Source organism: Hyla sarda, chromosome 10, assembly GCF_029499605.1.
Source record: "Hyla sarda isolate aHylSar1 chromosome 10, aHylSar1.hap1, whole genome shotgun sequence".
NCBI classification, from domain to species: Eukaryota; Metazoa; Chordata; class Amphibia; order Anura; family Hylidae; genus Hyla; species Hyla sarda.
The window spans coordinates 57957179-57980385 of NC_079198.1; the positions used below are offsets into that span (position 1 = coordinate 57957179).

At 43.5% G+C, this 23207-nt stretch overlaps 1 protein-coding gene across 4 annotated transcripts in view; it reads left to right on the forward strand.

Annotated features, from left to right (window-relative positions):
- Positions 1-22251, forward strand: part of LOC130294091 (uncharacterized) — a 57439-nt gene extending 35188 nt beyond the window's left edge. For all 4 annotated transcript variants that reach the window (XM_056543520.1, XM_056543523.1, XM_056543524.1 and 1 more), the window contains one exon: positions 20519-22251. In XM_056543520.1, coding sequence (XP_056399495.1) covers positions 20519-22044 — 1526 coding nt within the window. In that variant the 3' untranslated portion in view covers positions 22045-22251. The remainder of the gene's footprint in view (positions 1-20518) is intronic.
- The last annotated feature ends 956 nt before the right edge of the window (positions 22252-23207 follow it).

The window sequence follows — 23207 nt, forward strand, 5'->3', positions numbered from 1 at the left end:
GGTACGGTGAGCCTTAACACCCCACAGATGTTTTACAACTTTTTGTTAAAGCCGGATGTGTAAATGAAAAAAAAAAAATTTCACTAAAATGCAGATTTTTTCCCCAAATTTTACTTTTTTACAAAGGGTAATAGGAGTAAATGCCCCCCAAAATTTGTAACCCCATTTCTTCTGAGTATGGAATTACCCCATGTTTGGACGTCAAGTGCACTGCGAGCGAACTACAATGCTCAGAAGAGAAGGAGCGTCATTGAGCTTTTAGAGCGATAATTTGTTTGGAATGGAAGTCTGGGGCCATTTACAAAGCCCCCGTGGTGCCAGAACAGTGGACCCCTCCACATGTGACCCCATTTTGGAAACTGCACCCCTCACGGAATGTAACAAGGGGTACAGTGAGCATTTACACCCTACTGGCGTTTGACAGATCTTTGGAACAGTGAGCTGTGCAAACAAAAATATTCCATTTTTCATTTTCACTGACCACTGTTCCAAAAATCGGTCAGACACCTGTGGGGCGTAAATGCTCACTGTACCCCTTGTTACATTCCATAAGGGGTGTAGTTTCCAAAATGGGGTCACATGTGGGTATTTATTTTTTGGGGTTTATGTCAGATCCGCTGTAAAATCAGCCACCCCTGCGCAAATCACCAATTTAGGCCTCAAATGTACATAGTGCACTCTCATTCCTGAGCCTTGTTGTGCGTCCGCAGAGCATTTTACGCCCACATATGGGGTATTTCCATACTCAGGAGAAATTGCATTACAAATTTTGGGGGTCTTTTTTCCTTTTACCTCTTGTGAAAATAAAAAGTAAAGGGCAACACCAGCATGTTAGTGTAAAAAAAAATTTTTTTTACACTAACAGGCTGGTGTAGACCCCAACTTTTCCTTTTCATAAGGGGTAAAAGGAGAAAAAGCCCCCCAAAATTTGTAGTGCAATTTCTTTCGAGTACGGAAATAAACTGTTTCCCTGAAATACGACAGGGCTCCGAAGTGAGAGAGCACAATGCGCATTTGAGGACTAAATTAGGGATTGCATAGGGGTGGACATAGGGGTATTCTACGCCAGTGATTCCCAAACACGGTGCCTCCAGCTGTTGCTAAACTCCCAGCATGCATGGACAGTCAGTGGCTGTCCAGAAATGCGTGGAGTTGTTGTTTTGCAAGAGCTGGAGGCTCCGTTTTGGAAACACTGCCGTACAATACGTTTTTCATTTTTATTGGGGGGGGGGGGGGGGCAGTGTAAGGGGGTGTATATGTAGTGTTTTACCCTTTATTATGTGTTAGTGTAGTGTTTTTAGGGTACATTCGCACTGGCGGGTTACGGTGAGTTTCCCTCTAGGAATTTGCGCTGCGGCAAAAAATTTGTCGAAGCTCATACTTGAAGCAGGAAACTTACTGTAAACCCGCCCGTGTGAATGTACCCTGTATGTTCACATGGGGGGGGCTAATTTCCAGCTGTTTCAAAACCACAACTCCCAGCATGTACTGACAAACCGTGCATGCTGGGAGTTGTAGTTTTGCAACAGCTGGAGGCACACTGGTTGGAAAACCTTCAGTTAGGTTCTGTTACCTAACTCAGTATTTTCCAACCATTGTGCCTCCAGCTGTTGCAAAACTACAATTCCCAGCATGTACTGATCACAGAAGGGCATGCGGGGAGATGTAGTTATGCAACAGCAGGAGGTATGGAACTACAACTCCCAGCATGCCGAGACAGCTGTTTGCTGTTTGGGCATGCTGCGATTTGCAGTTTTGCAACATCTGGAGTGCTACAAGTTAGAGACCACTGAACAGTGATCTCCAAACTGTGGACCTCCAGATGTTGCAAAACTACAACTCCCAGCATGCCTAGACAGCAAACAGCTGTGTGGGCATGCTAGGAGTTGTAGTTTTGCAAAATCTAGAGGGCAGTATAGAGATCACTGTGCAGTGGTCTCTAAACTGTAGACCTCCAGCTGTTGCAAAACTACAACTCTCAGCATGCCCAGACAGCAAACAGCTGTGTGGGCATGCTGGTAGTTGTAGTTTTGCAACATCTGGAAGGCTACAGTCTAGAGACCACTATAGTGGTCTCAGACTGTAGCCCTCTAGATGTTGCTAGGCAACTCACCAGCTTCCGTCGCATCCAGGGAGCTGTCCTCTTCTGCCGCACGCCGCCTGCTGATCTCCGTCGCCGCCCTCCGATCACCGTCACTCCGCTGCCTCCGGAGGGGTAAGTGATCTTCGGCGCCGCTACTCTTTGTTTTCCCTGTTCTGGCCCGCCCCCGATCTGCTATTGGTGGTCGCGTCTAGACCACCAATAGCAGGGATAGGAGGTCTGGCACCCGTGCCACCTCACTCCTATTGCTTCAGGGGGATCGTGGATGTCTTAGACACCCGCGATCCCCCTTATATTCCGGGTCACCATAGACCCGTAATGATCCGGAATCGGCGCAAATCCCCCTTGGGCATTTGCACGGGGTGCGTGCTGATAAATATCAGCAGTCACCCCGGTCCGGTCCCCGGCCGGCACGCGTCCTTTTTTTTTTTTTAAATAAAGTTTTTATTCTCAGAAGCATACAGTACATGACACTGTAACAACATACAAGGATTTGTACAAAACTTCATGACAGAGAGTCCGTGGATGTCACTCGTCTTAAGTAACGACATCAACCTTCTGTATGGAACTTCTGCATTTTCCAATATAGTGCTTTTTAACATAGCAATGTTATCAATCAACAACAGAAAAAAAAAAACTAAATAAAAAAGAGGCAAAATACATTTCCCCACATAATGTGAAAAAAAAGAATGCATGGATACAAAAGAACATCTGTGTCATATGCTGACACTCATACACATCATAGACTAGCACACTGCTCATGTTTCAGTGTGTGACATTACCAGCAGGCCCATCAGGTGGGAGAGCTAGATTCCCCAATGTTCCCTTCAAAAGTTCCAGGCTGTACCATGTGGTAGATGCAAAATATGTCACTATCCTGTGTCGCTCACTCTCGTCTGGTAGATAGTGTAAATAGGCCCTCCATTTCTGGAAGAACTTTTTAGCGTGCAACTCAGAATTCCGTATAGCTAGTAATAATTCCCTATGTACTATACAGTGCAGTTCCTTCAGTATTTCAGCTATAGTAGGGAGCGTGGGGGTAAGCCAATGTCTAAGTAGGCACAGCTTGGTGACCAAAAGTAAGATATGTATGCTCTTAGTCAGTTTTCCTCTGTCTGGAGGATTCGATTCTCGTGCAGGTAAATAATGAAATAGATATGGTTCCGGTGAGGGAGGGAGCCCAAGGCTCCAAATTGTGAGAATTAATGACCTGACGTCGTTCCATAACTCACGTACCTGTGGGCATTCCCATAGACAATGCCACAGATCTGCTCTAGGTAAGCGACATGTGGGACAATGATCCAAGTATGGAGGGGGAGGGGGAGTGCCTTTCCAGTTGAATGCATATGTTGCTTTATGAATGATACGCCAGTGTATTTCTTGAAGCTGTGAACTCGGAGTAGAATTGCCTACCGCTAAGAGACCTTCTCGTATATGTGACTGTAAATCCGGGTCATCAATGTGGGTAGACCATTTTACAAGTGCCTTCTCTTCCGCCCCTCTTAACACTACATCCCTGATGTTTGTGTAGATGAGTGATAAGGATTTATGACTTGCGGAGGTACCCATGAGCGTGAAAAATTTCCCTCGTTTTTCTACTGATCTATAGTTTCGGACCAGACTGCCAAAATATGAACATAGCTGATTATAGAACCAATGATGTGAGTTTGGAAGAGCATATTTCTCTCTAAAGGCCTCCCAACTTAAAAGAATCCCATCTCTATTGTCAAGAAAATCCCCAAAAGAAGTTACACGTCTGTCCTCCCATATCTTACGAACTGGGTTACTGAAGCAATGTTTCAACGCTGGTGCATGCCACAAACTATAGAATCTAGAGAGGCACCATGGTAGTCCATATGATTTTCTCAACGTCTTCCAGGTGGCCAGAGTATCACTAAATAAAACGTTTTTCCTTATCTGAGATGGGATATCTCTGTAGGGGAGATGAAATAGTATTTTGAGATTACCTATAGAACATAGCTCCTCCTCCAATTTGGTATTTGAAAAATAAGACGTGTCAAATATCCAGTCCCGCACATGGCGAAAAACAGCCGCTAAATTATATAGACGTACATTAGGAATACGTAATCCCCCCGACCCCTTCGCTAAACACAGAGTGTCGTATGCTACCCTAGGCCTTTTATTGGACCAAATAAATTTCGTAAATATGGCCTGCAATTTCCTGACATCGACATGTCGTAGAAGCAGTGGAATCGTCTGTAGCATATATAAGAGTTTAGAGAAACTCATCATCTTTATGAGCTGTGTTCTACCTGAGAGGGACAAAGGTAGTTTGCTCCAGCGTCGCAGTTCCCTGTCTATTTTGTTAATGAGTGGGGGATAATTTAAGTTATAAAGTGACAGAGGGGTACGTCCAATCTTAATTCCGAGATAGGTGATATGTTGTCTGGCCACCTGGACTGACGGAACCTGCAGAGGCAAGGACGGGGTATTCCCCAAGAACAATAATTGACATTTGTCCACATTAACCCTGTAACCCGAGTATGACCCAAACATATCTAGAGCCTTAAAGACCTCTCCCAGTTGTGTCTCCGGCTGACTCAAATACAACAATGTGTCGTCTGCAAAGCAGCTAATTTTTACCTCGGTGGATCCCACTCTAATTCCCCGATACACCTGGGTCTGTAGGAGGTATTGTGCCAATGGCTCCAAAGTTAAATTGAAAAGGAGGGGCGATAAGGGACATCCTTGTCTTGTACCTCGCTGGAGGGGGAAAGGAGCAGAGAGAAAACCTGGCAAATGTACCCTAGACACCGGGGCAGAATAGAACGCCCTTAAAAAGGATCTAAATTGTCCCTGGATGCCAGCTTTGTCTAATACCATGTCCAGCCAGGCCCAGTCCACGCGGTCAAATGCTTTTTCCGCATCCAATGCTAACAAAGCCGGGACCTGGCTGGAGTAAGGCTGTGAAGTAACCGCTCCCTGCACCGCCAGAACAGTTCTAATATTGTAAACCGCTGCTCTATTTTTAATAAAACCTACTTGGTGGGGTCCAATTAGTTTGTGCATGACCAAAGCTAATCTATCTGCGAGCAGCTTAGCTAGAATTTTTATATCCACATTGATTAGCGATATTGGGCGGTACGCACCTGGCATGGAAGGGTCCTTACCCTCTTTATGTAGAACCTTTATGTAGGCCATGTTGCTCGATTGTGGCAAATGACCTGTGGATAGAATAGTATTATAAACATTTTGCAAGGGTACACTAAGCTTATCTTTTAAGATTTTAAAGAACTCTCCAGAATATCCGTCTGGACCTGGAGCCTTTTGGTTTTTCAAATTTGTTACTGTCGATTCTATCTCCTCCACAGAGATAGGGGCATTGAGGATGTTCTGCTCATCTATGTGTAGGGAAGGCAGGGATAGAGTGTTTATAAAGGAGGCAGCCCCCTCCTCATCTATATGTTGCTTGGAATATAATTGTTGATAAAAATGACCCAGAATGTCAGCTATGTCCTTAGGGTTCTTCTTTAACACACCTCTCTCATCTATCATTGGCTTAATGGGCGTCACCCTCCTTTGTCCCCTTGCCAAATTCGCTAATAGTCTGCCAGACTTGTTGCCAAATTTATAGAATTCAGCCGCAAATCTGTCAGAGCGGAAAGTCTCTAATGCTGCCTGGGAGGCCTCAAAACCACGTTGAGCTTGTACCCATATCTCCTTATTAGACTCTGTCGGTGTAGACAAAAATTCCGTGTAGGCCTGTCTTAAAGTGTTTGACACACGTGAGTATTGTTCCGAAGCCCTCTTCTTCTGATGAGTAATATACGCTATTGTCTTCCCCCGCAGAACTGCTTTACCTGCCTCCCAAAATAAGAAGGGTTCAGACATATGTTGGTTGTTGTTATCACTATACTCTTCCCACCAGTGTTTTAACAGTTGTGTAAAGTGTTCATCTTTTAGTAGGTACGATGGAAATCTCCATACCCAATCAGTACCCTGAGGATATGAGTCTAGTAGGTTTAAGGACACCGGGGCGTGGTCTGATATCACAATGTCATGTATTTGGGTGTTAGTGGTCTGGGGCAGAAGTGTCTGGGAAAGAAAAAGATAATCTAGTCTCGACCACGAGTGGTGTGCGTGGGAAAAGTGAGTAAACACCCTGTCAGTCGGGTTATAATACCTCCAGGAGTCAATCATATCAGTAGTTTGTGTGAGGTTCTGTAGAAATAACTCCTCAGACGAGGTAGTGATCGCAGTGCTGCGTCTCCTATCTTCTGATGTGCGCATCACAGTATTAAGATCTCCCCCGAGTATTTTGTATATGTTATTGTCTGCTCTGAGGCGCGCACTCAAAGTATCATAAAAGGTCTGTTTACCTATATGTGGGCCATATGCATTGTAAATACTATATAAGCGACCCCCCTCTTCTAGTACCATATGTTGTAGCATACCTCCTGAGTCTTCCCAATGTGAGTGGACAGACTGAGCTAATTTTTTATGCAGCAGGATTAAAACACCACCTTTTCTCTCAACTGCCGGAGAACCTATTACTGCCCCCACCCACCTCTTCTGAAGGCGTATGAAGTCCTCAGTAAGTAGGTGGGTCTCCTGGAGAAGCGCCACATCAGCCTTTAATTTTTGCAAATGCCGAAGTACTAGTGACCGCTTTCCAGGAGACCGCAATCCTTTTACATTCCACGTTACTACTTTCATTACTAAATAATTTGCATTAAAAGGATAGAAATGCAGTTAAAGACTATATAAACAACAAGGTAAGCAGTATACCAAAAGCAACATGCACAAGTATCACAGACGACACGACTTGCATAGCATGGGGGAATGGCCTCACAGAACAGTAACATGAAACCGAATAAATAACAACAAGACTGTAACAATAAGAACCATCTTGGCTCTAAGAGCCCTAGCGAGGTAAGTAAAGTCAGGACTTCACTTCTTCCACGGACCATTAGCGGATCCTCGCACTTCCGCATATACGATGTATCTATCAGTTGGCAACCTGACCCTTGAGGACGGGCCCCGACCATAAGCGTCCGTATGGACTCAGTAAGAAGTGTCACAAGATAAGAGAAACACGGGATAAGAAGAGATGCAGGGAGGGAGGAGCAAGGGGGAAATCGAGATGAGCAGAGAAAGAGAGAGAGAAAGAGAGAGAGAGAGAGAAAAAAAAAAAAATTATAATAATAATAATAATAATAATAAAAATAAAAATGAAAAATATGAAAAAAGGGGTAACAAATTGTCTCGGAGATTGTATGCAGAAACGTTCCTCGTCCAGGGAGAATAATAATAGGGAAACAGAGATCCGATAGTCCCTCCATAGTTCCTTAGTAAGGAGAGATGGTCTTCATTCATAGAACAGTCCAATATTCCAGAAGAGAGACAAGAGGACAGCTCACTCCATGCTTTCCAAGATCAGCGGCGGGCTTTTGTGGCGGCGGCGTTTGTGCTTCTCTGTCTCAGAATGGGACTCCACTACCTCCCGTAGGCGTAGCGATGCCAGCGCTTCATCAGGTGAGCGATATATCTCCATAGAACCATCAGGCTTAAAAATTTTCAGGATAGCCGGGTATTGTAATACAAATTTTCGCTGCTGTGCCACCAACTGGGAGCATATTGTGGAAAAGGCCTTCCGTTTCTTGGCCACCTCAGCAGAAAAGTCATTGAATAAGAGTATACGGAGACCTCTAATCATTAGTGGAGTAGTCAGTTTCTTGTAAGTTGTCAGAATAAGAGTTTTTTCGGCGTAATTAAGATATTTGGCGATCACCTGTCTCGGTTTGGATTCAGCTGTAGTGGTAGTAGAAGGAAGTGTGTGCCGCAAAGGTCCCAGTCTGTGGGCCCTCTCCACTGAGCATTTGGCCGATAGCCCCAGCGCCGTTGGCAACTCTTCAGCGCAGATTATATGCAATATATGACCTGGAATGGACTCAGGAAAACCCACTAGCCTAAGGTTACTCCTTCTGGAGCGATTTTCCAGGTCATCCGTTTTCTCCTGGAGCGCTGCTGTAAGTTTCTGAGATTTATGTAGTTGCTGCTTCGTCATCATTATCTCTCCCTCAGCCACATTTAATCTCTCTTCAAGTTCAGCAATTTGAGAGGAGTGACGAGAAACCTCCCCCTGTATGGCTGACAGGGAGGACGTTATAGTGGAATCCAACTGTTGTTTTATGTCAGTCAGCACTAATTTAGCCACTTCAGCCGCCAGAAGTGTGGCCAGAGTTTTAATAGAGAAAGGCAGTCCTGGGATAAGACTGTTGTCAGTAACAGGTGGCAGGGGGGCCGGTATCTCCTGCTGTGTCAGTGGGGCATTCTGTCCCGTTACTCCCGTTGTGGCGCGCATCTCCGCCATCCTACCTCCACCTCCCTCCCCCACGGCCTGAGAAGGAGATCCCGCTCTCTGACCTTGTCCGTCCCCGCCTCGGGAGATAAAACGATCCATCTTGTTCCCAGGAGCGTGCAGAAGATAGTGCAGCTATTCAGAGTCCCTGGATGTGCAGATATGTGCGGCGGGTAACGGGTGAAGGTAGCGGTGCGGACGGAGCTCTGTCTGAGCACTCCTTACATCCGTGCGCCGGAACCGGAAGTGGCACGCGTCCTTAAGTACCAGGACGCATACGCCCTTCGTCCCCAACAGGCTAAAGCCTTGGTGGTGTTTAAGGTTGATAGAGTAATGATAAGCAGTATTATACAAAAAAAAGTAGTGACTATTTACTGCATAATAAACACACTGAAACACTCCCAGGATAGTGAAAAATCTATAAAATGTGTTCCATTAAAACATGTACAGATGACATTTTGGCTCACTCCTGAGTCTTTCTTAGCCTGGGGAATGAGAGAAAATGTTGTTTAAACATTTTTAACCACTTCATGACCCGGAATATTTTGATTTCTGGCTCACGTTTTTTTCCTCCTCGCCTTCTAAAACACCTACATTTTTTTTTCAGTGACAAAGTAGTATTAGGGCTTATTTTTTGTGGGACAATTTGCACTTTTCATTGGCACACTTTATTTTATCATGTAATATATTATGAAGCCATTGCTTTACATTGATCCATGTAATCTGCGCTCAAATACTAAGGGCTGCCTAAGGCACCATTCAACAATTGCCGATCCATAGAAGCCCGAGGAGTACAGATAAGACCCTGGACTTCCACAACAACCCACCGTCACCCTGCGATTACATTACGGAGAAGCGATGGACCCCTAGACAACAGGGATTACCAGCAATTCAATGTTTAAATGCTGTGATCGCTATTGATCATGGCATTTGAAGGGGTACTCCAGTGGGAAAAAAATTTCTTAAATCAACTGGTGCCAGAAAGTTAAACAGATTTGTAAATTACTTCTATTTCAAGATCTTAATCCTTCCAGTATCAGCTGCTGTATTCTACAGAGGAAGTTCTTTTCATTTTGAATTTCTTTTCTGTCTGACCACAGTGCTCTCTGCTGACACCTCTGTTCCTGTCGGGACTGTCCGGAGCAGGATAGGTTTGTTATGGGGATTTTCTCCTGTTCTGGACAGTTGCTTAAATGGACAGAGGTGTCAGCAGAGAGCACTGTGGTCAGACAGAAAAGAACTATAAGGTTTAAGATTTGTAAATAAAATTAATTTACAAATCTGTTTAACTTTCTGGCACCAGTTGATTTAAAAAATAAAATGTTTTCCACTGGAGTACTATTTAGATGATGGACATCGGAGCGATCTCCGATGTCCGTCATTACCAGCATATGTCAGCTGCTGATAGCAGTGAGCATCTGCCGGTATGGAACAGACCTGACTCGCGGGCAAGCCCCATATTCCCCTCACCCAACCCCTGACATGCATGTGCGTCATGGGTTGGGAATGGGTTAATGGAATACATTTTCAAAAAATGTATATCTTTTTCACACTCCTGGGAAGGCTGTGGTTTGCTTTTTGTAGATACCTTACCTTGGACTAACACTAGACTGGGTACATATACTGCTAGTACCCCCTTAACACTGCTAGTACCCGCTATTGGACGTATGCATACGTCCAGGCGAACTACACGTTCGCGCAAATGGACGTATGCATACGTCCAAGCGATCTCCTGCTCTGCCGCGGGCAGCGCAGGAGATCGCGGGTGGGACTCAGCTGTCAATCACAGCCGGAGTCCCACCACAGCTGCCGGGGCCGCGATCGCGCCGGTCCCGGCAGCATTAACCCCATAGATGCCGTGATCAGTTCTGATCACGGCATCTATGGTGTTTGCAGGGGGAGCGCTCTCCCCCTGCCCATCAATGGCGGCGCCGCGATAAAATAAGGGGGATCGGGGGTGTCCAAGACACCCCTCCTATCCCTGCTATTGATCGGCGGAGCGACCAACCAATAGCAGACTGGGGGCGGTTACCCCCCCCCCCCCCGCTATGCCCACCCATCGGTGTCCGGGCACAGCGGGGGGAACCGTGTAGTAGCGGCGGCAGCGGCGGTCACTTACCCGGCGGCAGCTGTGATCATGGCGGCGGTTGAGGTGAGTATGGCGCCGCGTATCCGGGAGTCTGTTGCCTAGCAACATCTGCAGGGCGACAGTTTAGAGAGTGGTCTCTAAACTGTAGCCCTCCAGATGTTACAAAACTACAACTCCCAGCATGCCCAGACAGCAGTTTGCTGTCTTAGCATGCTGAGATTTGTAGTTTTGCAACATCTGGAGGGCCACAGTTTAGAGACCACTGTCAGTGATCTCTAGCCTGAACCCCTTTAAATCTTGCAAAACTACAACTCCCAGCATTCAGGAACAGCAAATGGCTGTCTCGGCATGCTGGGAGTTGTACTTGCGTGCCTCCAGCTGCTGCATAACTACATCTCCCAGCATTCCCTTTGGCAATCAGTACATGCTGAGAGATGTAGTTCTGCAACAGCTGGAGGCACACTGGTTGGGAAATACAGAGTTAGGTAATAGGTTCTATTACCTAACTCAGTATTTTCCAACCAGTGTGCCTCCAGCTGTTGCAAAACTACAACTCCCAGCATGCACGTTCTGTCAGTGCATGCTGGGAGTTGTAGTTTTGCCCCCCCCCCCCCTCCCATGTGAATGTACAGGTTACATTCACACTGGCGGCGGATTACAGTGAGTTCCCCGCTTCAAGTTTGAGCTGCAGCCGCAGCTCAAACTCCTAGCGGGAGACTCAGTGTAATCCGCCGTCAGTGTGAATGTAACCTAAAAACACTACACTACACTAACATAAAATAAAGAGTAAAACACTACATATACACACGTACACTGCCCCCCCCTACCACCCCCCCTTCCCCCCCCCCAATAAAAATGAAAAACGTATCCTACAGCAGTGTTTCCAAAGCGGAACCTCCAGCTGTTGCAAAACAAAAACTCCCAGCATTTCCGGACAGCCATGGACTGTCCAAGCATGCTGGGAGTTTAGCAACAGCTGGAGGCACCCTGTTTGGGAATCACTGGTGTAGAATACCCCTATGTCCACCCCTATGCAAATACCTAATTTAGGCCTCAAATGCGCATGGCGCTCTCACTTTGGAGCCCTGTCGTATTTCAAGGCAACAGAATAGGGCCACATATGGGGTATCGCCGTACTCGGGATAAATTGCCTAACAAATTTTGGGGGGCTTTTTCTCCTTTTTCCCCTTATGAAAAGATAAAATTGGGGTCTACACCAGCATGTTAGTGTAAAAAAAAAACATTTTTGTACACTAACATACTGGTGTTGCCCCATACTTTAAAATTTCATAAGCGGTAAAAGAAAAAAAGCCTCCAAAATTTGTAACGCAATTTCTCCTGAGTACGGAGATACCCCATATGTGGGCGCAAAGTGTTCTGGGGACGCACAACAAGGCTCAGAAGGGAGAGTGCACCATGTAAATTTGAGGTCTAAATTGGTGATTTGCACAGGGGTGGCTGATTTTACAGAGGTTCTGACATAAGTGCAAAACAATAAATACCCACATGTGACCCCATTTTGGAAAATACACCCCTCACAGAATGTAATAAGGGGTACAGTGAGCATTTACACCCCACAGGTGTCTGACAGATCTTTGAAACAGGGGTCTGTGAAAATGAAAAATAAATTTTTTAATTTGCACAGCCCACTGTTCCAAAGATCCGTCAAATGCCAGTGGGGTGTAAATTCTCCCTGCACCCCTTATTACCTTCCGTGAGGGGTGTAGTTTTAAAAATGGGGTCACATGTGGGGGGGTCCACTGTTCTGGCACCACGGGGGGCTTTGGAAATGCACATGGCCAAATTCTCTCTCCAAAAGCTCAATGATGCTCCTTCTCTTCTGAGCATTGTAGTTCGTCCCCAGTGCACTTTACGTCCACTTATGGGGTATTTCCATACTCAGAAGAGATGGGGTTACAAATTTTGGGGGGTATTTTCTGCTATTATCCCTTGTAAAAATGAAAAATTTGGGGGAAAACAAGCATTTTAGTGTAAAATATTTTTTTTTTTTTTACATATGCAAAAGTCGTGAAACACCTGTGGGGTATTAAGGTTCACTTTACCCCTTGTTACATTCCCCAAGGGGTCTAGTTTCCAAAATGGTATGCCATGTGTTTTTTTTTCTGTCCTGGCACCATAGGGGCTTCCTAAATGCGGCATGCCCCCAGAGCAAAATTTGCTTCCAAAAAGCCAAATGTGACTCCTTCTCTTCTGAGACCTGTAGTGCGCCAGCAGAGCACTTTTCATCCCCATATTGGGTGTTTTCTGAATCGGGAGAAATTGGGCTTCAAATTTTGGGGGGTATTATCTGCTATTATCTTTTTTTTTAAATGTAAAATTTTTGCTAAACCAAGCATTTTTGGTAAAAAAAATAATTTTTTTTTACATATGCAAAAGTAGTGAAACACCTGTGGGGTATTAAGGTTCACTTTATCCCTTGTTACGTTCCTCAAGGGGTCTAGTTTCCAAAATGGTATGCCATGTGTTTTTTTTTTTTTTGCTGTCCTGGCACCATAGGGGCTTCCTAAATGCGACATGCCCCCCGAGCAAAATTTGCTCTCAAAAAGCCAAATATGACTCCTTCTCTTCTGAGCATTGTAGTTCGCTCGTAGTGCACTTCAGGTCAACTTATGGGGTACCTTCATACTCAGAAGAGATGGCGTTACAAATTTTGGGGGTATTTTCTGCTATTAACCCTTGCAAAAATGTGAAATTTGGGGGGAAACACACATTTTAGTGTTATTTATTTATTTTTATTTTTTTTCACATATGCAAAAGTCATGAAACACCTGTGGGGTATTAAGGCTCACTTAATTCCTTGTTACGTTCCCCAAGGGGTCTAGTTTCCAAAATGGCATGCCATGTGTTTTTTTTTTTTTTTTTGCTGTTTTGGCACCATAGGGGCTTCCTAAATGCAACATGCCCCCCAAAAACCATTTCAGAAAAATGTACTCTCCAAAATCCCCTTGTCGCTCCTTCGCTTCTGAGCCCTCTACTGCACCCGCCGAACAATTTACATAGACATATGAGGTATGTGCTTACTCGAGAGAAATTGGGCTACAAATTCAAGTATAAATTTTATCCTTTTACCCCTTGTAAAAATTCAAAAATTGGGTCTACAAGAACATGCAAGTATAAAAAATGAAGATTTTGAATTTTCTCCTTCACTTTGCTGCTTTTCCTGTGAAACACCTAAAGGGTTAAAACACTTACTGAATGTCATTTTGAATACTTTGGGGGGTGCAGTTTTTGTAATGGGGTCATTTATGGGTTATTTCTAATATGAAGACCCTTCAAATCCACTTCAAACCTGAACTGGTCCATGAAAAATAGCGAGTTTGAAAATTTTGTGTAAAATTGCTGCTGAACTTTGAAGCCCTCTGGTGTCTTCCAAAAGTAAAAACACATAAATTTTATGATGCAAACATAAAGTAGACATATTGTATATGTGAATCCAAAAAAAAATATTTGGAATATCCATTTTCCTTACAAGCAGAGAGCTTCAAAGTTAGAAAAATGCTAAATTTTCTATTTTTTCATCAAATTTGGGGATTTTTCACCAAGAAAGGATGCAAGTTACCACAAAAATTTACCACTATGTTAAAGTAGAATATGTCACGAAAAAACAATCTCGGAATCAGATTGATAAGTAAAAGCATTCCAGAGTTATTAATGTTTAAAGTGACAGTGGTCAGATGTGCAAAAAAGGGCTGCGTCCTAGAGGTGAAAATGGGCTGTGTCCTTAAGGGGTTAAGGGTCCTAGAAATCTAGGTTGTGCCAGAGACCTATCTCTTTTCTTTCTGTGGAGAGCTGTTCTGCATAATCTTTTCCCAGGGAACCTTTCTTTGTTTATAAGACTTGCTATGCCAGTTTAGCAGTCTCCTCAGTGCGACAATTTACTTCCTCAATGAGTAGGTTATATGTTTAACAGCTCAAATCAGTATATAATGTAAATTAATATGTAAACCTAAATTCTTCACTAAAGCTATCAGAGCCTATCCATTTAGTCTGGAACTAAACTGCTCAAAAAATAAAGGGAACACTAAGATAATAAATCAGAGATCTGAATGAATGAACTAATCATATGAAATTCTTTCGTTTTTACATAGTTGAATGTGCTGATAACAAAATCACCAAAAAATTATTAATTGAAATAAAATTTATCAACCCATGGAGGTCTGGATATGGAGTCACACTCAAAATCAAAGTGGAAAACCACACTACAGGCTGATCCAACTTTGATGTAATGTCCTTAAAACAAGTCAAAATGAGGCTCAGTAGTGTTTTTGGCCTCTACGTGCCCGTATGATCTCCCTACAATGCCTGGGCATGCTCCTGATGAGGTGGCAGATGGTCTCCTGAGGGGTGTCTTCCCAGACCTGGACTAAAGCATCCACCAACTCCTGGAAAGTCCGTGGTGCAATGTGGCTGTCAGGATCCGGACTGGTATGCGGAGAGGACACTGGTGGTGGATCCTCTGTGTCAGTGAGGTGATGGCGTGGGCCGTACCAGGGGAACGGAATCTAAGGGGTTACTGGTTTTCACCAGAGCCCGCCGCAAAGCGGGATGGACATGCAGCGGCAGGTAACCCCCAGGTTGTTCCACCCGATAGCGACTCAACCTCACTGACAGCTGAGACAGGCGTGGTACACAGGGACAAGGCAAGAGCAAGGTCGGACGTAGCAGAAGGTCAGGGCAGGCAGCAATGGGTCGTAGTCAGGGGCCACGGCAAGGGTCTGGATACACAGGCTTGGAACACAAAACGCTTTCTCAGGGCACTAGGGCAACAAGATCCGGCAGGGACAGGAAGGGGAAGTGGGTTTTTATATGAATGGGAGTGATTGACAACTGATTGGGCCAGACATCAATTAGTGGTGCACTGGCCCTTTAAATTTCATAGAGCCGGCACTCGCGTGCCCTAGAGAGCGGGGCCGCGCACGCCGAGACGTGACAGCCGGGGAACAGGACAGGTGAGTGGATTGGGATGCGACCCGCGGGCGGGCGCGTCCCGCTACGCGGATCGCATCCCCGCCGACAGTGACAGTGCAGCACTCCCGGGCAAGCGAGTCTGACCGGGGCGCTGCAGACAGGAGAACGCCGCGAGCGCTCTGGGGAGAAGCAGGGACCCGGAGCGATCGGCGTAACAGTAGCCCCCCTTTGGTCTCCCCCTCTTTTTGGGGCCCAGGAACCTATGGATGAGCTCCTTGTCGAGGATATTGTCTCCCAGGACCTCTCTTCGGGGCCACAATTCTCACAGTCAACAAGAATTTTTTTTTTACCTATGACAAACTTGGAGGTGAGGATTTCTTTTACCGCGAAGACATCTGAGGAGCCAGTGACAGTAGCAGGAACGGTGACCTAGGGGGAAAAGCGGTTAAGAACGAGAGGTTTGAGAAGGGAAACATGAAAGGAGTTAGGAATACGAAGAGAAGGAGGAAGATGAAGCTTGTAGGAGACAGAGTTGATTTGACATTTGACTTTAAATGGTCCAAGGTAACGTGGACCCAGCTTGTAGCTAGGAACATATTTGGCAGAGAGCCACACTTTGTCACCAGGAGCGAAGACAGGAGGATTTCTTCTCTTTTTATCTGCATGTCTCTTCATTCGACATGAGGCCAGTAGGAGCGACTTTTGAGTCTCCTTCCAGATCACGGAGAAGTCCCGGGTTACTTCATGCACGGCAGGAACTCCAGAAGAAGTGGGAATGGGGAGCGAGCCTGACCAGGGCGCTGCAGACAGGAGAACGCCGCGAGCGCTCCAGGGAGGAGCAGGGATCCGGAGCGCTCGGCGTAACAGTGGCGTTGGTGGATGGAGCGAGACATGATGTCCCAGATGTGCTCAATCGGATTCAGGTCTGGGGAACGGGCGGGCCAGTCCATAGCATCAATGCCTTCCTCTTGCAGGAACTGCGGACACACTCCAGCCACATGAGGTCCAGCATTGTCTTGAATTAGGATGAACCCAGGGCCAACCGCTCCAGCATATGGTCTCACAAGGGGTCTGAGGATCTCATCTCGGTACCCAGTGGCAGTCAGGCTACCTCTGGCAAGCATATGGAGGGCTGTGCGGCCCCACAAAGAAATGCCACCCCACACCATTACTGACCCAATGCCAAACCTGTCATGCTGGAGGATGTTGCAGGCAGCAGAATGTTCTCCACGGTGTCTCCAGACTCTGTCACATGTGATCAGTGTGACCCTGCTTTCACCTGTGAAAAGCACAGGGTGCCAGTGGCAAATTTGACAATCTTGGTGTTCTCTGGCAAATGCAAAACGTCCTACACGGTGTTGCTCTGTCAGCACAACCCCCACCTATGGATGTCATGGAGTCTGTTTCTGACCGTTTGTGGCCTGCTGGAGGTCATTTTTCAGGGCTCTGGCAGTGCTCCTCCTGCTCCTCCTTGCACAAAAGAGGAGGTAGCAGTCCTGCTGCTGGGTTGTTTCCCTCCTACATGTCTCCTGGTATTGCCTCCATGCTCTGGACACTACATTGACAGACACAGCAAACCTTCTTGCCACAGCTCGCATTGATGTGCCATCCTGGATGAGCTGCACTACCTCTGTATTATGCTACCACTATTGTTAAAGCACCGCCAGCATTCAAAAGTGACCAAAACATATGCCAGGATGCATAGGAACTATGAAGTTGTCTGTGCTCACCACCTGCAGAACCCCTCCTTTATTGGGGGTGTCTTGCTAATCGTCTATAATTTCCACTTGTTGTCTGTTCCATTTGCACAACAGCATGTTAAATTGATTGCCAATCAGTGTTGCTTCCTAAGTGGACAGTGTGATTTCACAGAAGTGTGATTGATTTGGAGTTACATTGTGTTGTTTAAGTGTTTCCTTTATTTTTTTTCAGCAGTGTACATATAAACTATGTTTGTTGGGAGTTAATACTTGTCATACTTATTGTAGGCCCCAAAAATGAATCACTATGTTTAATAGAATAATAGCATGATGTGTCTGCATGATGTGTAGGCCACAATTCAAAAGTTTCATCTCTACAGAAGTGCCAGTCTGGGAGAACAATGCTTGTCTCTTTAGATATTAATGGCTATTTAGATAAGACAGATGAGAGGGCTAGTTAGCCAGTCTTGTGAATGTTTTTCTGACTAGCAATTAATTACCCATTTGACTAGACAGAGGGATTCACACGTCCATGTGAAAGAGACCTCCATGGTACTCTTATCTCTCCAATAAATTTGGATGTCTAGGTAGGCCCCAAGATGTCTATGAGAATCCAGGTTTTAATTACTTATATATGTCAACAATAATCCCTGAATTTCTAATTTAGGGCTCCATACATCATGTGTGGAATGTGGGTTTGAAACCAACTTTGGACAGTTAACCCTTAATGGTAATGATGCTAATTGCTTATGCAATAGCACCCCCTAGTGTATGGGTAGTTATTACACGAACCAGAAATGCATTCTGAGTATTATAGTGATGTCAAAGTCCTTACCATATGTACACGCCCAGCCTACATTCATTGGGGAATTCCAATTTAGGAGGGTGTGTCTAACTAATTAAAACATCTGTTAAACCAGATGTTACACAAAAAGGAAGAGAGGCAAGGGAAAAAGAAAGACAGAAAGACAAAGAACTCTCTCCTACATAAAAGAAAGAGGTCCAACAAGGTGAAAAAGCCATGTGAGATCTCAGCAAGCCAGACTGATCACATGATACCAGACCAATGGCTATCCATGACGATGAGATGGGCCGTTCAGCTTTTCTAGGAACAGAAATTAGTTTCTTACATAGACTTAGTAAGAGACACAAAAATGGTATTCCATTTAATTAAGACTAATTTGATTTGTATAAAGTAAATGGAATTATACCATTTATATTGGCAAATTATTACATTAATTAATTATCTCCATATTGAGTTTACCCGTCTTAGGATGTTCTGTATTATAGATTCTAACTGCAGAAGAGTCTATTTTCCAGATCTATAAGAAAGCATTGAATAATTGCTTTATATATTGATAGAACTCCTACTCACCAAACTAAGTGTTATAATAAATTTCCCACACAGGAAACTTGCTTCAAGTTCTTCCTCCTACAATATAGTCTAGCAAGATCATATATCATTGCTATTTAATTGTCTTACCAAAGTCATGTTTAGAAAAAAGTCCAGAATGGGGTGGAAGTATTCTTCCATGTTTATATCCTTAGATGGATTTGCCCATTTTTGTAGTCATGGAATATGCAGTTGGTTAGAAGGGGGGCGGAGTGTATTTAGCATTCCATATTGATATGTCTATGATTAGATATTGCCCATCTTGATATCATGAGGTTTCCTCTGGACAGTGATATGTAACCTTTTTCTTATATGATATTCCTCGTCGCCATTCGATTGGTGCTCCAAGGCTACAGTTAGCGATGGCAGGCTGCAGGAATGAAGCACCAATAACAGTGAACATTGCTATGCTATAGCATAGCATTGTTCAATGTATTCAATCTAATGATTGCATATTATAGTCTTCTATGGGGGACAAAAAAAATTGTGTAAAAAATGTAGGAAAAAAAAGTTAATGTGATTATGGCACAAAAAGCCATTACACATCCCCATAGACGAAAAAAAGAAATAAAAAGTTATAGAGGTCAGAAGAGGACAATTTTAAACATTCTAAGTTTTTTAAAAGTAAAATAAAATAAAACTTGTATAATTTGGGGTATCGTTGTAAACGTATGGACCTATAGAATAAAGAGAACATGTAATTTTTACAAAAAAAAAGTGCACTGTGTAGAAGCGGTAGCCCCCTGAAGTTACAAAATGGCGTTTTTTAAATTGTTTTAATTTTTAAATTTTTTTTGTTTCATTGTAGATTTTGTGGTCAAATTTGTGATTTCATTACAAAATAAAATTGTTAGCGCAAAATAACAAGCTCTCCTATAGGTCTGTAGGTGGAAAAAGGAAAGTAATTTTTAGAAGGTTAGGATGAAAAAACGAAAATGTAAAAATGAAAAAAAATTCAAGGGGTTAAGGAGTCTTAAAACATAACTGGGCATTTAATAAGCCAGACCAGATATACCCAAGAAGGGGTGATTACCCATATGAGGACAGCTGTTTAAGTATGCTTGCCCCTCATCAATACAGAACAGGGTGGTAGCAGGCTGCAGAGAAACTATTGTTGTGGGACCAGATAGGTAATGTTACTTCTTGAGAAGAGTGCCATAAAAATGTTCCAACACTTTTTTAAGGAATTAAAGAGAATCTGACAGCTAGTTCACCCACACCAGCCCCCTTAATTATTATGCTAATGAAGATAGCAGGTGAGTGCTCTGATCTCTGTGTGCACACCCACTACCTTTATAAGCCTAATAATGAAGGGCACGGGGCCGACGGAGGATTATGTAGAGGGTGAGACAGGGGAACTCAGCCAGCTGGCTCCATGCCTCCAATGCGTGCTGGGACGCATTAGGAATGAAACTAATTACAAGCAGAAAGCAGTACTTAATGAACATATTCCAGTGAGTAACCCTCATTTTTGTGAGTAACTCACTCTTTCCCTGCACTATAAACCAGTATACTGGATTTAGTGCAGGTAAACTAACTGTCAGATTCTCTTTAAACACTGACTTGCAGATAAAGCTACTTTATACATATATCTGCATATGTCTTTATTTCTCTCTTTAAAAATAAACATTATGCCCTTAATCCCACAATGATAGGCCTCTCTGCAGCCAGCCAGCATCCTGCCCTGTACTAATAAGGGATAAGAACCCCCCAAAATGCTGACTACAGATGGGTAAACTCACCTTTTGGGGACTATCTGGCTTGGCTTATTAAATGTCCAGTCATGTTGTAAGGCTTCCTAATAGCTTTTTCTGCTAGTCAGTACGTGACTCTATCCCAGAAGGCAGCAGCAGAAAACTAATTTGCATATCCTTGTATCCCAAAATTGGATAGATAATTGGTAGACTGTATTGTGACTTCTGATGTTCATAATTTTGGTACAGAAAAGTAGTGGGTTAATCACTAGCATGTTTATGTTTTTCAGATGCTGCACTACAAGGTGATGTCTCTTTGCTTACTGAAATAGACTCCAAAAAGGAAGTTGCATTAAACCCACATTCCGTAGACTCCTTGAAAACACAGAATGATGAACTGCAAGAGGCTACACAATTGCCTCTCCATGATGGTCAAATCTTGGCCTCTGGACCATATCAAATAGATCCTATGGAAGGACATATCACAGAAGTAGTTAAAACAGAAAACACTCAACCAATTATGCAAAATATGCAAAGAGTTGAACGTATATCTTCTAATGCATTCCATGAAGGATCTCCTGAAGAAGCGCTGTCTGTTTCTGCATCAGATGCAGGAGTTTTACCTAACCAAATTAATGACAAACCTCAACACAAGACACCTCAATCAGAGCAAATGCACCATCAAATGAACAAGAGCTATGTCCGAGAGGAAATGTCATATCTATGTAAAAATGTAATTATGAAAGACACTATTGTCACAAATGGACCTTCAGAAATTGCACCTCAAAATTCTTATTCACATAGAATCATTTTACACTCTTCAAGTTTTTCATTTGTGATGGGACAACCAATAGATGGATCTCATAACAAAGCGAGTGAATTATACTTAGCTGACACAAGTTCTGTTACTGAGCAGAAGACACCATATCATAGCAACAACGTATTAAAAGGTCCAGAACATTCACAGCAAGGCCTACCTAGTGCTAAATCAAGTATTTTAGTGAAGGATTCAAAGCCACATCAGTTATCAAATCTTTATGTGGAGAACTCTGAGCACCCACTTTTGCCACTGCACAACTCAAGGAACACATTGAAAACCAACGAGCAAACAGAGTTTCCAGAATTACAGCAAAGGGAAGACTTCCAAACTGCAAAGAATTGCGACTTAACAGAATCTCCACCATCACATCCTAGGGATAATCTACAAACTGAAACAGTCCTTGTACAAACAGAGAAGCCATCTTCAATTCAAAAGGACAACTCTCAAATTAGAAAAACGGTTGAGCAAGCTGCACATTTACCTCTAAATAGACAAGAAAAGGCCCCCAATTCCCAGATTACAAATAATAGGAATGTTGTCTTGGAAGCTTCAGCCAATGAAAATACTCCAGATGCTCAAACTAAAAATATACCTGAAAAAAAATCACAACAGGAAGCAAGTCTGTCTCCACATACAAATGACTTGGGTGACGGAGAAAACACTCACAGTCAATATGTGCATGACACTGAGCAAGCTACACATATGTCCTCACATGTACATAAAGTGCCTGATACACATCAAAGCGAAACAAAGCAAAACGAATCCACTCTTCAAACAAAGCAGTTTGATGAATTTACTTCTCCTGAAATGATCCCTCAGAAAAGTCTTTTAACTCCAAGACAAGAAATTGCAGATCCCTTTCAGAACATACCCACGCAACCTGTCATTTCAGTCGCACAAAGTGAACTTCCAAACAATTTGGATTGCATTACAGACCAGGAAGACAATAATAAGACATGGCAATCAAGTCAGGAAGCGGCCTGCTGTATTTTATGAAACTCAAAATTTAAAAACCTGGATAACAAATTAATAAGTAAAAGTTTATCAGAAGAGTTCTACTAACACTACATACAGTAGGGACTGATAACTTGAAGCATCTCTGGCCATGATCAAATAATAAATTGAAAACTTTTTGTGGTATGGTATGTTTTATGTATATTTGTTTTAAAAATAAAGCAACAGCACAACTGTTGTACAACGACCATTAAAGAGGTATTCCAGGATTTTTTTTATTTGACTATGCTACAGGGGCTGTAAAGTTAGTGTAGTTCATAATATAGTGTCTGTACCTGTGTGTGACGGTTTTCTCACAATTCTTCTGTGATTTTCACCAAATATTTATTTTTAACAGCATACAAAATGACTGTTGTCTCAGATTTTTCCCAGATTGCAATGCGGCCGAGACCTGACTCACTAGTCAGTTGATGACAGGGAGCCTGTCTGCTTCAATGGGTGGAGTGATTGCTTGGTAGGAGAGAGATCAAACTGCAACTAATGCAACAGCTGTAGGCACCGTGATTGAAAACCACAGTTTTGTTTTGTTTCAATGGGTGGGGTGGCTGATGTGTGGGAAGGAGGAAAATTGAATTGTGGGATTTGTAGTAAAAAAAAAAGACAAGTCAAACAGGAAATACAAGTTCACAAAAAGCTAGTCACAGCATTATGGTAATCTCACAATATAGCCATTTAGCCCCAAGACAAGCACAGATCCTTCCTAAGCATGTCCATTACTGCCTGCCATGTACGTATTAAAATCACCTTATGGTGGATGATCCCTTTAACAAGAAAATATTAACTCAAACATAAAGTAAATATTGTAAAGTGAATATATGTATGTCCTAAATGTTAAAAGAGGTCATGATTAGAGTTGAGTGAACTTTTGAAAAGTTTGGTTCGCCGGACTTGCTGAACTTTTCGAAAATCGCAAGTTTGGTTCGGCTCGGTTTGACTTGAACAGACAATGAAATAAGTCCATAAACACTTTTATAACACTGTTTAACAGCTCTAACCCCCTGTCTAACACTGTTAGGAGTGTATTCAAGTTGTTTTAAAGTGTTTTTAAGGCTCAGTTATAGTGACATGCGGTAAACCATGGTAACTATTACAGCTTGCCCATTTTTTAGGCTTATTCACACCAAAATGAAGCAGCATAAAGTATC